This window comes from Pinus tabuliformis, chromosome 2_1 (genome assembly GCF_031772625.1).
Source record: "Pinus tabuliformis cultivar Carrire ecotype Pingquan chromosome 2_1, CPIR1, whole genome shotgun sequence".
Classification (NCBI taxonomy): domain Eukaryota; kingdom Viridiplantae; phylum Streptophyta; class Pinopsida; order Pinales; family Pinaceae; genus Pinus; species Pinus tabuliformis.
In genome coordinates, this window is record NC_142299.1 from 898,397,547 (window position 1) to 898,411,516 (window position 13,970).

The window sequence follows — 13,970 nt, forward strand, 5'->3', positions numbered from 1 at the left end:
GCATACATGAGACTTCTTCTCATGAGTTTCAAATCCCTCTGGTTTTTCAATGTATACCTCCTCTTCTATTACCCAATTCAGAAATTTCATTTTGACATCCATCTGATGGATCTCCCATCCCATTTGGGTTGCAAGAGATATCACGGTTCTAATAGATGTATACCTGGCTACCGGGGTGAAGGTCTCCTCATAGTCAATACCTTCCTTTTGAGCATACCCCTTAGCCACAAACCTAGCCTTGTATTTCTCAACATTGTCGTCCGTGACATATTTGATATTGTAGATCCATCTTGAACCTACCGCTGATCTGTCTTGAGGCCTTGGCACCACCTCCCAGACATCATTTACCATTATGGAGTTATATTCCTCCACCATCACCTTAAGCCAAACCTGATGTTGAGCTGCCTCCTTGAAACTGGCAGGCTCTCCATCCTAAGCTACTAATTCCTAATATCTATCTAGTTGTTTTTGCTCCCTCTTATTATTTCTTGGCGCACCGATGAAGTCCTCTGCATCTCGCAGAATCTAACGAAGTTTCCTGCTAGTTCTTCCTCTACCAGTAGGTGCTTCTGTTCGCTCCTCCTCCTCATCCTGAGAATCTTCCTATCCTGAGGAAGAATTCTTTACATATGTTGGTTGAAGAGGCTTAACCAATGGCTCCTCTTTCGACTGCTCCTCAGAAGGCATCTCGCAAGATCTTCTGAAAGCCCTATCCTCCATGAACTTTACACATCGTCATACTACTACCTTCCTGCTCCTTGGAAGATAGATTTTGTATTCCCTAGCGTTCTCTCTATATCCCATCAGATATCCCTTTTCTGCAGCTTGATCTAGCTTCTTCCTCTTTTCTTTAGGTATGCAGTAATATGCTAAACTCCCAAATATCATGAAATGACTAAGTTCAGGTGTCTTCCCTATGAAGACTTTCTATGGAGTAATCTTGCCCAATGCTCGATGAGAAGTCTTGTTCTGAACATAGACTGTTGTGTTGCATGCTTCCGCCCAGGAATTTTGGCATATCCTAATCATACATCATGGCCCTAGCTACTTCTACAATAGTCTTGTTCTTTCTTTCTGCTACCCCATTTTGATCCAGATTGTAGGGAGTTGTCCACTCTCTTATGATGCCCTCCTTAGTGCAAAAATCAGTGAAATCTTTATCGACATATTCTCCACCATTATCTAAGCGCAAAAAAATTATTTTCTTCCCAATCAGATTCTCCACTAGAGCCTTGAACTCCTTGAATCGAAAGAAAACCTCATCCTTGGTTTTCAGAAAATAAATCCAAGTTTTCCTTGAGTGGTCATCAATGAAGGTAAGGAAATACTCAGCACCACTGAGAGATTTGACAGACATAGGTCTGCAAACATTTGAGTATATCAATCCTAGTACACTCTTGGCCCTTTGTTTGCTCCTAGGAAATGCACCCTTGGCATACTTTCCTAGAGCACATCCCTTGCATACATCGTCTCGTTCCGTACTCAGATCCAGAACTCCTGTTACAGTGCTCCTGATAATTCCCAGAGCTCCATGGTGCAAGTGACCCATTATTCTATGCAATAGTTCATTCAAGTCCTTGTCTCCATGACTGCCTATTAGTGTCATTGGTGATTCTAGTTGTAATCTATACAACCAATTACTTTTGATCCCGATTAGCACTTTCTTTTTCCAGCTTCAGTGTTTGACGTATACCTTCTCCTTGATTAAGTAGACGTCATATCTCTTGCCTTGTAGTTGCGATACCGAAAGTAATTTCATCCCCAATCCTGGTACATGCAGCAAATTTCTAGCATGGAACCGTTCTCCTGATTTTTTCTGAAAGACTATGGTACCCTTCCCTATTGTAGTACACTTTGCCTTGTTCCCCATGGTGATCTGAAAGTTCATCTTATATTTTCTATATTCTGAGAAACACTCCCTGATTCCTTTCATATGCCACGAGGCTCCCCTATCTATATATCATACTTTTGATGATGTAGCACTAGTCATACACACCACTTTTTCTTCCAGCCTAGAAGCTAACATAGAGAAATCGACATCTCTTTATCTTGTGAAATATTTTGAAAATCTATGTGAGTCCCCTGAAGTGGATGCCTCTGCATTGTGGTCTCGAACCATAACTGATTTTCCCTTCTTGTCTTTGATTACTCGCTCTAATACCTTGTGAAAATTCTATCATTGTAGCAACTGATTTACTTTTCCTAGTTATTCCACAATAAGTTATTCATGAAATTACTTCAATAAACATTAAAATAAACACTGCTGCAGATATCACACCGTAATACAAAAAAAACATATGCACAAGAATCAACACATTGACACAGTTATTTTGGACAACATTCCTTGGAAGAAACCCAATGCAGGAAAATCGGTGCAGTAAGGGAGGTTTTTATTATTCAACAATTCTTTAGTACAACAGGGTGCCAAACTGGCTTACCCACAGAGAGAAATAATTCTCCAGCACTTCTCCCAATCGTAGCATTATCCTGATTGACCTCTGCGTGGCTCTCCAACCCTCTGTGCCAGCCTTGGGCCTCTCTACGTCACCCACGCAGGCCCAGCTAATGGCTGCGAAGTCTTCTGCTACCTCTGCGTCTGCCTGAAAATCCTTGCGTCTGTCTCTCCTACCTCAGCGACTGATCTCGCCTCTCTGCTCTGTACTTGCTGCCTCCTAACTGCTCACCAGACCACTGGTTCAATTTCTCAGCTAACCTCGCTCCAGAAATTGAACTGACTGGTCTCCCTCAGTGTGTTCTCCAAGTGACCCTCAAGCCTCCTCTTATACTTTTCTCGTTGACACATCAACGGCCGAGATTAAGTCCCTAATCAATGGCTAAGATTAGATCTGGCTTGATCCATGAATTTTGGACCATTCTAAGACAGTTTTATATTAATTCACATTAATATTTTATTTTCCCTAAGTTTAGACTTAGGGACTCCATTAAAAATATTAATTATTTTAATATCTCCCAAACTGTTTAGAATCTTCCCAAACCCTTTATGGGTATTGGAGATCTCATGTGCCTTAGCCTCTCCACCAATTTTCGTGGCTAGAGCACATCCGATGCTACCCCAAATCAACAAAAAGTGTTAGTACAACTCGTCCAACAACCTCCTCCTTGCTCAAATAGAAAATACTCAGTGAGACTTCCCTCCCACTACTATTATAATGATGAGGAATGTTGAAACCATAAGCCAAATACCGCTTGAAATAAAGCGCATAGAATAGCTTGTCAGAAAAAGAGACACCATAAATCAAGCACCACACCCACTCATAGTCCCCAAAATTCCACCATCGGGCCTTAGAGTCATAATTCAAAAAGAAATTCACATTCATTAGCTTAATCAATTCCAAAAGAATTAAATTCACCCCAACATAAAATAAAAGGGAATTGTGAATAGAGGATAAGAAACAACCTTGAGGGCCCAAAACGAAATCCACATTGATAGGGGGAAAACATGCAACCCGCGTCCTCTTATCACTCAGCTTTGGAGCAATCCCATGATCCTTACTTCAACTCTGTAGTTACTAATAGTATTGTGAAAGGGATAGGGAAATATACTAAATTTGTGAATGAGAGGCATACTAAATTTACTCCCTAATTAACTCTTTCACTTGTAATTGGTTGAAAAATCCGTTCTCATATGCTTGAAGTCCAATTTAGCAAATGACCTGCAACATCAAGACACATGAAAAATAGTACCAGACAAATGCAAAGGCCAAAGTAATGGAGTGAGAGTTAGCAGTGCCTTGCAGGCCTTCTCCAAGCTTCTTCCCTAAGAGTTCACTCTCACCACTAGCAGGGGGGAGATAACCTTCACCACAATGTGCCTACTCCCTACAAATTGACCATCCACATTCCTATGCTGGAGATTTAATAGGTTGATTTCCATTATTTTCCCTTATATCATTGCATGAATGCACTAGAAGTTCATACCACCCATAGCTTGTCTTCTCTTCCACACCATCAATAACATTAAATCATGAACCATTGCTATTGAAGGCATGTATCATTTGCATTAAACACCACTGAGCGAGATTGCCACATCCCCCAACATATTTTCCATGTGGGGTGATGACATCCCCCCTCCATCATGTTACTCACCCCATCCAGGGACATTAATAATAACAATATTTCCAACAAAGCCTTCAAATCTCTCTTCTTGGATGAATATATTTGAATAGAAGTAGTTTAATATTTAGGGATTGTTTGTAAATCTATTTTCCCACCTTTATTTTGATGCTCTTTGGGAGTCCCTACCCCAATTTCATAAAAACACATTATTGTAACTATTTTAAAAACACCAGTTACACATCATTTATTGATATCTTTGAATGACTTGAAAACATATCCTATTGTTGAGAATCTATGAGTTCCACAATTCTATTAACATTGGTAATTTTTCCCACATGGGTTGTATTATTTCATTCTTGTGCCTCAAGTTAAACTTAGGTAACATTCTTCAATGATACAAGGAATTAACCTATAACCACACTCCATTTTGAATGTTCCTAGCATCCTTTACCATTCAAGAAAGTGAAATCCAACCAACATCAAGTTATGATAACAACCCACTATAGGTAGTTCAACCTTAAAGATACACTAATGGGGAAAAGTTTGTTGAATATAAAACCCACAAAAATTAACCGTGAACCATCCTACTTGCAAATCCATAATTTGCAACATAATGAAATCGTCTCCAAGAACCATCCTAAATTTATTGTCTTGCATCTTCACACATCTAGACCTTTTCTCTCTCTACATTTTGTGTTCTTTCCTTCCCAAAATCACAATCTCCCCTCTCTAAGCGAGATTTCACTCACTGGTCTTGTAGCAAAGGCCTATTCAAATGTCAACAGCACTACATTTTTATTCAATTGTTACTAGAGAATAGCTTGAAAAAAACACCATGGAATGATGGAGTTGGCGTGGAATGAGGGATGAAATATTTGTTTGAATGAATATAAGAAATAGGTATTGGGTTTTGACCACTTGCCTGGGAAAATGAGAGCTTAACCCTTTGCACAATCAATTGCCAATACTACAAATGGATTCAATCATTTTTGAGATTAATAATCGGAGTTGTCAACCTTGTAATTAATTCTTTAGATGAAAGTAGAAAACATTCCTTGCTTTTCTTCTAGCTACTATTTGTTATGTCTATAAAATGCTCAAAGTCTAAACATAGTTTGGCTATCTTAGACAATGAAATGTGTTATTGCATATTTGTTTTTGGTTTCTAATGACGATAACACATTTCAACATTTTCTCTATTTACCTCAATTTTGAAGTATAAAGCTTTAATTTATGGCCCATTTTTATTCTCCTTTCTTAGCCAATACTTTATCCTTCTTTATGTTGAAAATGGCATCTATCCCTTGTGCATCCTCTCCATAATCCATTAATTTTCATATTATTTATTCCATCACATCTTAATAGAAGGGAATTCTCGTCCATAATTCTCCATATGATGACTAAATATATATACATATAATACTTATAACAAATTATAGATGGACACACATATGACAAATTGATGTATAAAAAGAAATACTATTACGTGTTGACCTAGTAGTCAAGAACATGTATTTCCTTTTTGGAGGTCATAAATTTTAATCTAGAGGGAAATAGGCCATAGGCTTGAGTTTGAGAAAAAATGGTCCATAAGTTCAAATTTAGAAGGTAGTAAGACATATACAAGAAGTCTCATATAAAAATTTAGAATAAACCATAAACTTGAAATTAAATTATTATCACTATTATTATATTGAAAAAAATATAATTATATACCATATTTACATTTATTTTAAACTAATTAGTATCATTTAGAAATATAAGATATATTACATAATATAAAGAAACAAAAAGGTCATGTATGCATACTTATAGGAGAAGCGTTAAATGCTTCCTTTAATTCATCCATTTGTGACATGAATAATAATAAATACCTACAGGATTTTTTTATATTTTTTTAAAAAGCTGTGGAGCTTCTTTGTTAAAGGTTCTCTAGAAGTTAGTTGGCCTTCAAACCTCTATTAGAAATTGGACTTTTTTTCAGAACAAGAAGAAAATGCCAAACCTTGCATACCCTATTACCATTTTCTAAGGAACAACGTGCTTTACTAAGGAAGAACATGCTTTATGTTGGGAATGGTAGACAAAATCCTTTATCCTTATTTGGTCTCATATTGAAATTATTATTTAGGTAAGAACGCACATTATTTTGAGATGTTATGAGGGTTTTTGAGGCTTTGGCTAATAAGTTATATTTCTTATTGTCCCTTATGGTTATTTGGCTCTTTCTTTCCATAATGCTTTCTATGTCCTTTGAGTTTTCACATTTAAGCCTTTTGCAATCAAATATTTCCAAAGCTTAACATTGTAAATGAAGAAACAATAAGTGGGATAGTGTATGCTTGAATTATTGGTGAAATATATACCAAAGTGTTTGACAATATGCATGAATGAAAAAGGTTTGATTAAATTTATAATATCAATTAACCTGCTAGGGAGACCTTGATCCCAATAACGTTATACTATGAAAGTAAGGTTTCGAATCATGGTCAAGTATTTTATAAGAAAACCTGGGTCTTTTCGATAAACAATAATGATAATGTGGTATAGATAAAACACTTGTCATGGATACCTATAGACCAACAACGAATTCTATTTGCAAGTAAACATCTTAACCATGATCTATTGTGTGGCTACAAAATATGCAAAGACCCAACTCTTTATGTAGTTTTTTTCTTGCGTGGAGGAAAGGTTGGCAATGGAACACTTTTATCCTCAAAGCATGTTTTTTTTAAGGATGTACTCATAAATAAACCCTCCATTTCATCTATTTTGAGTCCTTCCTCCACGGAGTGGATATTTAGTGAAGAAATTATAAGGATGTCAATGTTAGAGTCTTACTCAAAGTAGTAGGTTACATGTCTTGTCTCATTCTAGAATGAATTGTTTATGGTAATTTGTAAATTCAATAGTTTTCATAATTTTGGAAATTTATTTTGAAGTGTAGATATATTGGGGAGTCTTACTCATCCCTAATATGCAAACTGTAAAATGTTTGCCAATATTTTGGTAAAACTATTCAAATTGCTAATAATTTTATATAGTATTTAAATTTTTTTGGGAAATCTTAAGGTAAAATAATTTTATCATATGATATTTGGGTGAATCATTTTTAGAAAAAAATGGAAGTTGAACAAATTTTATTTTCGAAAAGGCATGGAAAATTATCCCATTTGAGAAATGCTTTTTGTTAATTGTGGTACTAGTTGCAAACTCCTTTGTATTCAAACTTGTGCCAATAGATTTATTTGATTTGGAAAAAGTGCTATGAGGCATATCTACTCTCCAAAGGTTTCTTTATTATTCAATTTACAACCTTATTAATTATAAGAAAGTTCATGAGGATTTTTGGTGTTGGGGAAGAGAGAGTCTTTTTGTAACATTGGAGTTTCAAATTTGACCCTACCACTATGTTTCCAGCCAAATGGAAGTTTGGTTTTACCTTCCCAATTTGTCATTAAATTTCTAGCAATAAATAGTTTATGAAGAAACTAGAAACACCTCAAAGCAAAAATTTATAAACATATCTTGAGTAGATTAAGTTGGGTCTTTTCACATATCCCTAAATATGTGTAGAGATTCTTATTAATGAGGGTTCACTAGACAAGATATTATAGAAAGAAATTTTTAGATAAACTTGCATGGGATGACAAGAATACAACTTTTTAGTGTTAAATATGTGAACAAATAGGGCATCTTTCCAAACTCACTCAAAGAGGAAAAAAACACAAACCAAAAATGTACTTGGATGATGAAGATGATTAGAATGTTGAAAGTAAAACAAAAAAAACACAAACCAAAAATGTACTTGAATGATGAAAATGATTAGAATGTTCAAAATAAACAAACAAATAATTTAATGATAGATAATGATACATGTTCAAATCATGTTTAGAGAAATAAAATCTTGCCTTGCAGAATACGAAATGACACCTATGAAAAACTTGTCCATCCAAAATGGTATTGTAAATGTAACCCCACTGGAAAAATAAAAACACTTTATAAATCTTACCATTTCAATACATTAATATTTTATTTAAACCTTTTCCTATGAAAAACTTCTTCATCAAAAAGGAACTGTAAATGTAACCCCACTAGAAGAATAAAAACACTTTATAAATCTTACAATTTCAATAAATTCATATCTTATTTAAACCTTTCCAAAAAACAAAGTAAATTAAAAAAACCAACAATATCATAAAATTATTTATGTTTTATTTGAATAAATATAAAATATCTTTCCAATATATAACATTAAATATAATATATTTAATAAATTATTATAAATCTCATATAATATATGAAGGATAAAAATAAAATATTTATATAAAATTGGTTTCTTTTTTCAAAATGTTTTCCATAAAGTTAAATAAATTATTATAACAATTTCAATAAATTAATATTTTATTTAAACCTTTTCAAAAAAACAAAGTAAATTAAAAAAACCAACAATATCATAAAATTATTTATGTTTTATTTAAATAAATACAAAAATATCTTTCCAATATATAACATTAAATATAACATATTTAATAAATTATCATAAATCTCATACAATATATGAATGACAAAAATAAAATATTTATATAAAATTGGTTTCTTTTTTCAAAATGTTTTCTATAAAGTTGGGTTATCACAATAAGATTTTTAATCCCTATCTACAATTATAAAAGCATCAAGAGTGTGGAATTAAAAAATAATGAGTGTTCGATAACCAGAAGCATCATCTTATCAAAGTGTGTGAAATTAGGGAAAAAGAGTTTTAGTTGGGCACGTTTGAGTCCCTTTCGTGCCACCCTTTGAAGGCCGACCTTGTTAACCATTATCTGATAAACTAAGAAAATTATTTAATTATATTTTATGGTAGAGGATGCAGAATTCTGTTCTGTTCTGCAACATTTGCAAATTGTGTAATGGAGAATTTGATGAATCCTGCTCACATATTTTCCAAAGTTCTTAATCCATGTGACTTCAGCCTCTCATGGATTTCTTTTGGAGTTACAGCTGCTCTGGTTATGGCGTTCTCACATATTCTATTGATGACTTATGGGCCTCTGTTCATCGCAGAATTAAGGGTAAAGCTCGGCAACATGCCTCGGCTCCCGCCAGGAGGCATGGGGATTCCATTCTGGGGAGAATCGCTGGACTATCTGAAGTCATGGAACAACCCTCAGAATCCAGATGTGTGGTACGATATTAGAAGGGCTCGGCACGGGAAAATTTTCAAAACCCATGTTCTGGGCAGCCCGACTGTGGTGATGTTAGGGCCGGAGGCCAACAAATTCATACTGATAAATGAGAATAAGCTCTTTGATAACAGCTGGCCCCTGTCTGTGAAAGTTCTCATTGGGGATCAGGCTCTGATTATGTCTTCGGGCGAGAGGCACAAGAAGCTCCGCCGCGTTATACGCTCTGTTCTGGATCAAGAAACCTTGAAGAAAAATGTGGGGAAAATTGAAAAGATTGTGCTGCAACACTTTAATGCGAACTGGAATTCAAATGGCCATGTTATTCGCGCCTTCGACCAAATCGAGGACCTGGTTTTGTGCGTGGCCGCTGATTATTTAATGGGATTGAAGCCCGGAGAGGCCCTGGAGGGCTTTAAGAGGGCATATCATGATTTCGGCCCTGGGGTTTTATCTCACCCTCTTGATCTTCCCTGGACAGTCTTCGGCAAGGCCAAGCGGGCGCGGGCGTCTTTACTTTCTCAGATTCATGCACAAATACAGAACAGACTTAAGCTGCAGAATCGGAACGGGATCGCCATGGATTCTGAGAAAACTAGGAGTGTATATGGTGAAGACAACTTCCTGGATATGATATTATTTGCTCGAGAGTTTGAGGAATCAAGTGATTTAAGGTTGAGCGATGAAGAAATTGCAGACAACATGATAGCTCTTCTTTCTGCAGGACAGGAAACAACAGCCTCGGCCCTTGCCACCATTGTCAAGTATCTCTGCATCACACCTCATGTATTGAAGAAACTTCGTAGAGGTAAATTATATTTAATTGGTTGAATTTAATTTTATGAGGTAAATTATATTTAATTGGTTGAATTTAATTTTATGGTAGATTTTGGAAATATTTTGAAATTTTAAATGAATTTGTCAAAATAATTAAGAATGAGAAAACCTCTCTGGTGCAGAGTGCGAAAAGGTGAGGGAGCAAAAGAATGGCGAAGAATCTCTCAGGTGGGAAGAGATAAAAGGTATAGAATATCTACGCAATGTTATATCAGAGGGGCTGCGCATTGTGGCTCCTGTTAACGGAGGCTTCAAGAGGGCTAAAACAAACATATTCTACGGAGGTTACACCATTCCAAAAGGATGGAAGGTAAGAATCAAAAATTAATTTATTTTGGTTAGTGGAGTTGAATGTAATTAAATTTTACATTTCAGGAGTATTGTGAAATTTGATACACAAGTATTAAGTTAATTATTTGATATGTTTTTTGTTTATTGGATTTTCAAATATTTTTAAATAAGTTGATTGTTTCATTTTATTTTTTATCAATCATATTTTTTAATATTTTTAGAATTTGTAATTTCAATGATTAGTTAATAAATAATCAATTTATATACTAATCATTAATTAATTTATAAGGTTGTGATTAAAATGGAATCAACCATTTAAATAAAAATAGTGGATTAATGATCAATTATTGTTTATTAGGTTGTGATTAATTTGGATTATTATTATTATTATTATTAAATTATTTGTTTATTTCAACCATTTATAATTGAGTAAATGTGTTAGTTATTTGGTTATATTGTTTATTCGATTGTAAATAAAATTATTATTATTATTATTAATTATAAATTTTTGTTGTCTATAAATTATTTATTTTTATGCTAGGAGGTACTCTATAAGCTATTCTGAAAGAGGTGTTATAATGTTGGTATTGTCTTGTAAATATTTTTGACTTTATCAAATTAAATAAAAATAAAAATAAAAACAAAATAAGTTAAATTAAACTAAATAAATAATTATAATTATTAATAAGATATTTTGATTTTTAAAATTACATAAAATAAAAATAAAAATTAATAATTGTAATTAATAATTAATAAATTAACTAACATAGATGCATATTTAAGAGTGAAGAGAGCAATCAAATCTCTTTTCATTTTAAAAGAAGAGGTTTGCATTTTAAGAGATTTTATATTTTTGGGTGCTTGGTAGATTTAGAATTAAGATGAACGTAGGAGATGTACGTACTCTAATCCAAGGTTAATATTATTATTAAGTTCTTAAAGTTTGGTGAATTAAAATAATTTTATTTGTGTGCAAGTTATTTGTTGTATGTCAATTTTTGGAATTGTGTGCAATTTGGAGTTATCCAAAACTTTAAGTGGACTCACTACTTATTAATTGTTTTTGTCATTTGTGTGCAAGTTATTTGTTGTATGTCAATTTTTTGAATGGTGTGCAATTTGGAGTTATCCAAAATTTTAAGTAAACTCATTACTTACTAATTGTTTTTGTCCCTAATGGTGAGTCTACCTGAAACAATTACTTCTATTCCTATTGATAAGATTACTTCTATTCCTATTGATAAGTAGGGGAATATTGATAAGTAGTAAATCTACTTGAAACATTAGACAACTCCAAATTGTGCGCACAATAAATTTCCAAAAGCTAACCTACAACACGAGGAGAACATACAGACAACTTTTTGTTTTTTATTCAACAATTATATTATTGAGTATAAAATGTACATACTTTTAATCTTCTTTGAATTAACCATCAGATTCACTCATCATAATGGTGGTTGAAATTAATAGTATTAATGCCATCCATCTCAATTCTATAATTCTAAGTTCTAAAATTGTTTAATTGGCTAAATATGGTCATGATTTGCGAGTTATTACATTCAGCCAAATGCAAAAGATTTCCATATCACCCAAAAATATTCAAGGAGTTAAAAAATTTCCATACAACAAAGCAAATACTCAAGTGCTATTCATTGATTCATGTTCATTACTCTAACAAGTTCAGAAATTCCCATACAGCAAGGGAAATTTTCAACTACGAAATTTCGATACAACAAAAATCAATACAGAAAATTTATATTAGAAATCTGAACATCTTATATTGACATTTCACGTTCATGCATGTCTACTGATGCAGGTTCATTATTCCATGAGGCAGACGCAGAACAAGGGAGAATACTTCGAGAATCCAGAAGAATTTGATCCGGAGCGGTTCGATAAGCGCCGGGAACCATTCTGCTTCATTCCTTTTGGGCAGGGAAACCGGATGTGCCCAGGAAATGAGTTTGCAAGGATAGAAATGGAAGTTTTTCTGTACCACCTTGTTCTAAGATACGACTGGGAATTGGTAGAGCCGAATGAATTGGTTAATATGTATTTCATTCCCAGACCTCTGCATGGGTTGCCTCTGCTCCTCAAACCACCTGCACCATAGCCTCTCTTCCCTGTGTGATTATCTGAAGCTGTAGCTATTGTAGTGTATTTACGAAAAATTTATATACCATTTTATGAAAAAAGTAGATGTAGGCATTTCTTTATTATATTGCAAAACCAAAGGAATCACTTGTTCTCTGCCATGTACATTTTCATATTACTCCACCCCATCCACATTAATTAATTAATTAATTAAATATATAAATAAATAAATAAAAAGAGATCATTTTCATATTACTCAACCAAATCAACATTATATATCTATATCTATATATATAAAAAAAATGATGGATGGAATTTCAAATATTACTGCTATGCATTTCTATAATTGTATGTACTTTTCATAATAGTTGGTCAAATAACATATTTTATATAGATATGTATGTTAATTTAATTAATTATATAGGTGAGAGGTTATGAAATCAAAATAAATTAAATAAATTATGGTTAATGACATATATTTACAAATGAATATAGAATATGTGATTAAGCAGTTTTGCAATTGAAAATGTTAAGGACTTTCAAGGTTATAAGTTGAATCTTTCAAGTAGAGAGCTTAACCTTATCCCTCACATAGAAGTTAAGATAGGATTTTTTAAACTCTAGAGACAATGTTTTATTGTAGTTGTTTCTTCAAGTGTGGATAAAAGCATTCTTTCTCATTATAGGACCATTGTGACTAGTCCCATTAGCCAACATGTAAGTAATTATTTAGAAAGGATGATTAACTTATGGACATTAGAAAACCATGGAAAAAGAGTTTAAGACCCAGAGGGTCATTGTAGCTATCATTCAACTATGGATTGCATTGTTACACTTAGGATCATTGTGGAATAGTGTTGCAAAATTAAAATCAATATCTTGTGTTGTTTCATTGAGTTTAGATAAGGTTTTGGCATTGTACTAATGACAAACTTATGAAATAGGTTGGAAGAAATTCGACTGTTTCTAGGAGATATCATTCAACTATGGACCACTTTTTTACACTAACACTACTACACATGAGGGGTGTTTAAGACAATATTTGAGGCGAATTTTAGGGTAATTTGTTTTAACTAGAGACAAAAAAAAAAAAAATTGTGTCTTGTCTTAAATATTGTTTTTAAGCGTGTCTCAAATTATTGTCTTAAAAAATTGTCTCTATATAGACAATATAACACAACATTATTGTCTCTTAAGAGACAATTTCATTTTGGTCTCTCTAGAGACAATAGTTGAGATTAAAGACATATTGTGTTTATAGAGACAATACATTTCTAATCCTAGCTATTGTCTCTCTAAAGACAATAAAATAATATATTTAAAAATAATACAATATCACTTATGTCTCTTTAAAGACAATATAAAACAATCAATCTAGAAAAATATCTCATCATTAAAATAAATCAATGTATTTAATTTAAAATTAAAATATAATATCATTCATTAATGCATATTAGGGCACAAAGAAGGTGCTCTTCCATTGAG

General features: G+C 33.2%; 1 protein-coding gene across 1 annotated transcript; it reads left to right on the plus strand.

Moving 5' to 3' along the window:
• Window positions 1–8,787: 8,787 nt before the first annotated feature.
• Window positions 8,788–12,610, plus strand: LOC149203552 (cytochrome P450 716B1-like). Its single transcript, XM_089403498.1, has 3 exons — window positions 8,788–10,071; window positions 10,223–10,410; window positions 12,208–12,610. Exons 1-3 carry the CDS (start codon window positions 8,991–8,993, stop codon window positions 12,502–12,504), a joined length of 1,566 nt encoding a protein of 521 aa, XP_089259624.1. The 5' UTR covers window positions 8,788–8,990; the 3' UTR covers window positions 12,505–12,610.
• Window positions 12,611–13,970: the final 1,360 nt, after the last annotated feature.

Coding starts and splice junctions, on each gene's coding strand:
- LOC149203552 (XM_089403498.1), top strand. CDS start 8,991: ATGGAGAATTTGATGAATCCTGCTCACATATTTTCCAAAGTTCTTAAT. Junction 10,072..10,222: donor ATTGAAGAAACTTCGTAGAG/GTAAATTATATT, acceptor TCTCTGGTGCAG/AGTGCGAAAAGGTGAGGGAG. Junction 10,411..12,207: donor CCATTCCAAAAGGATGGAAG/GTAAGAATCAAA, acceptor CTACTGATGCAG/GTTCATTATTCCATGAGGCA.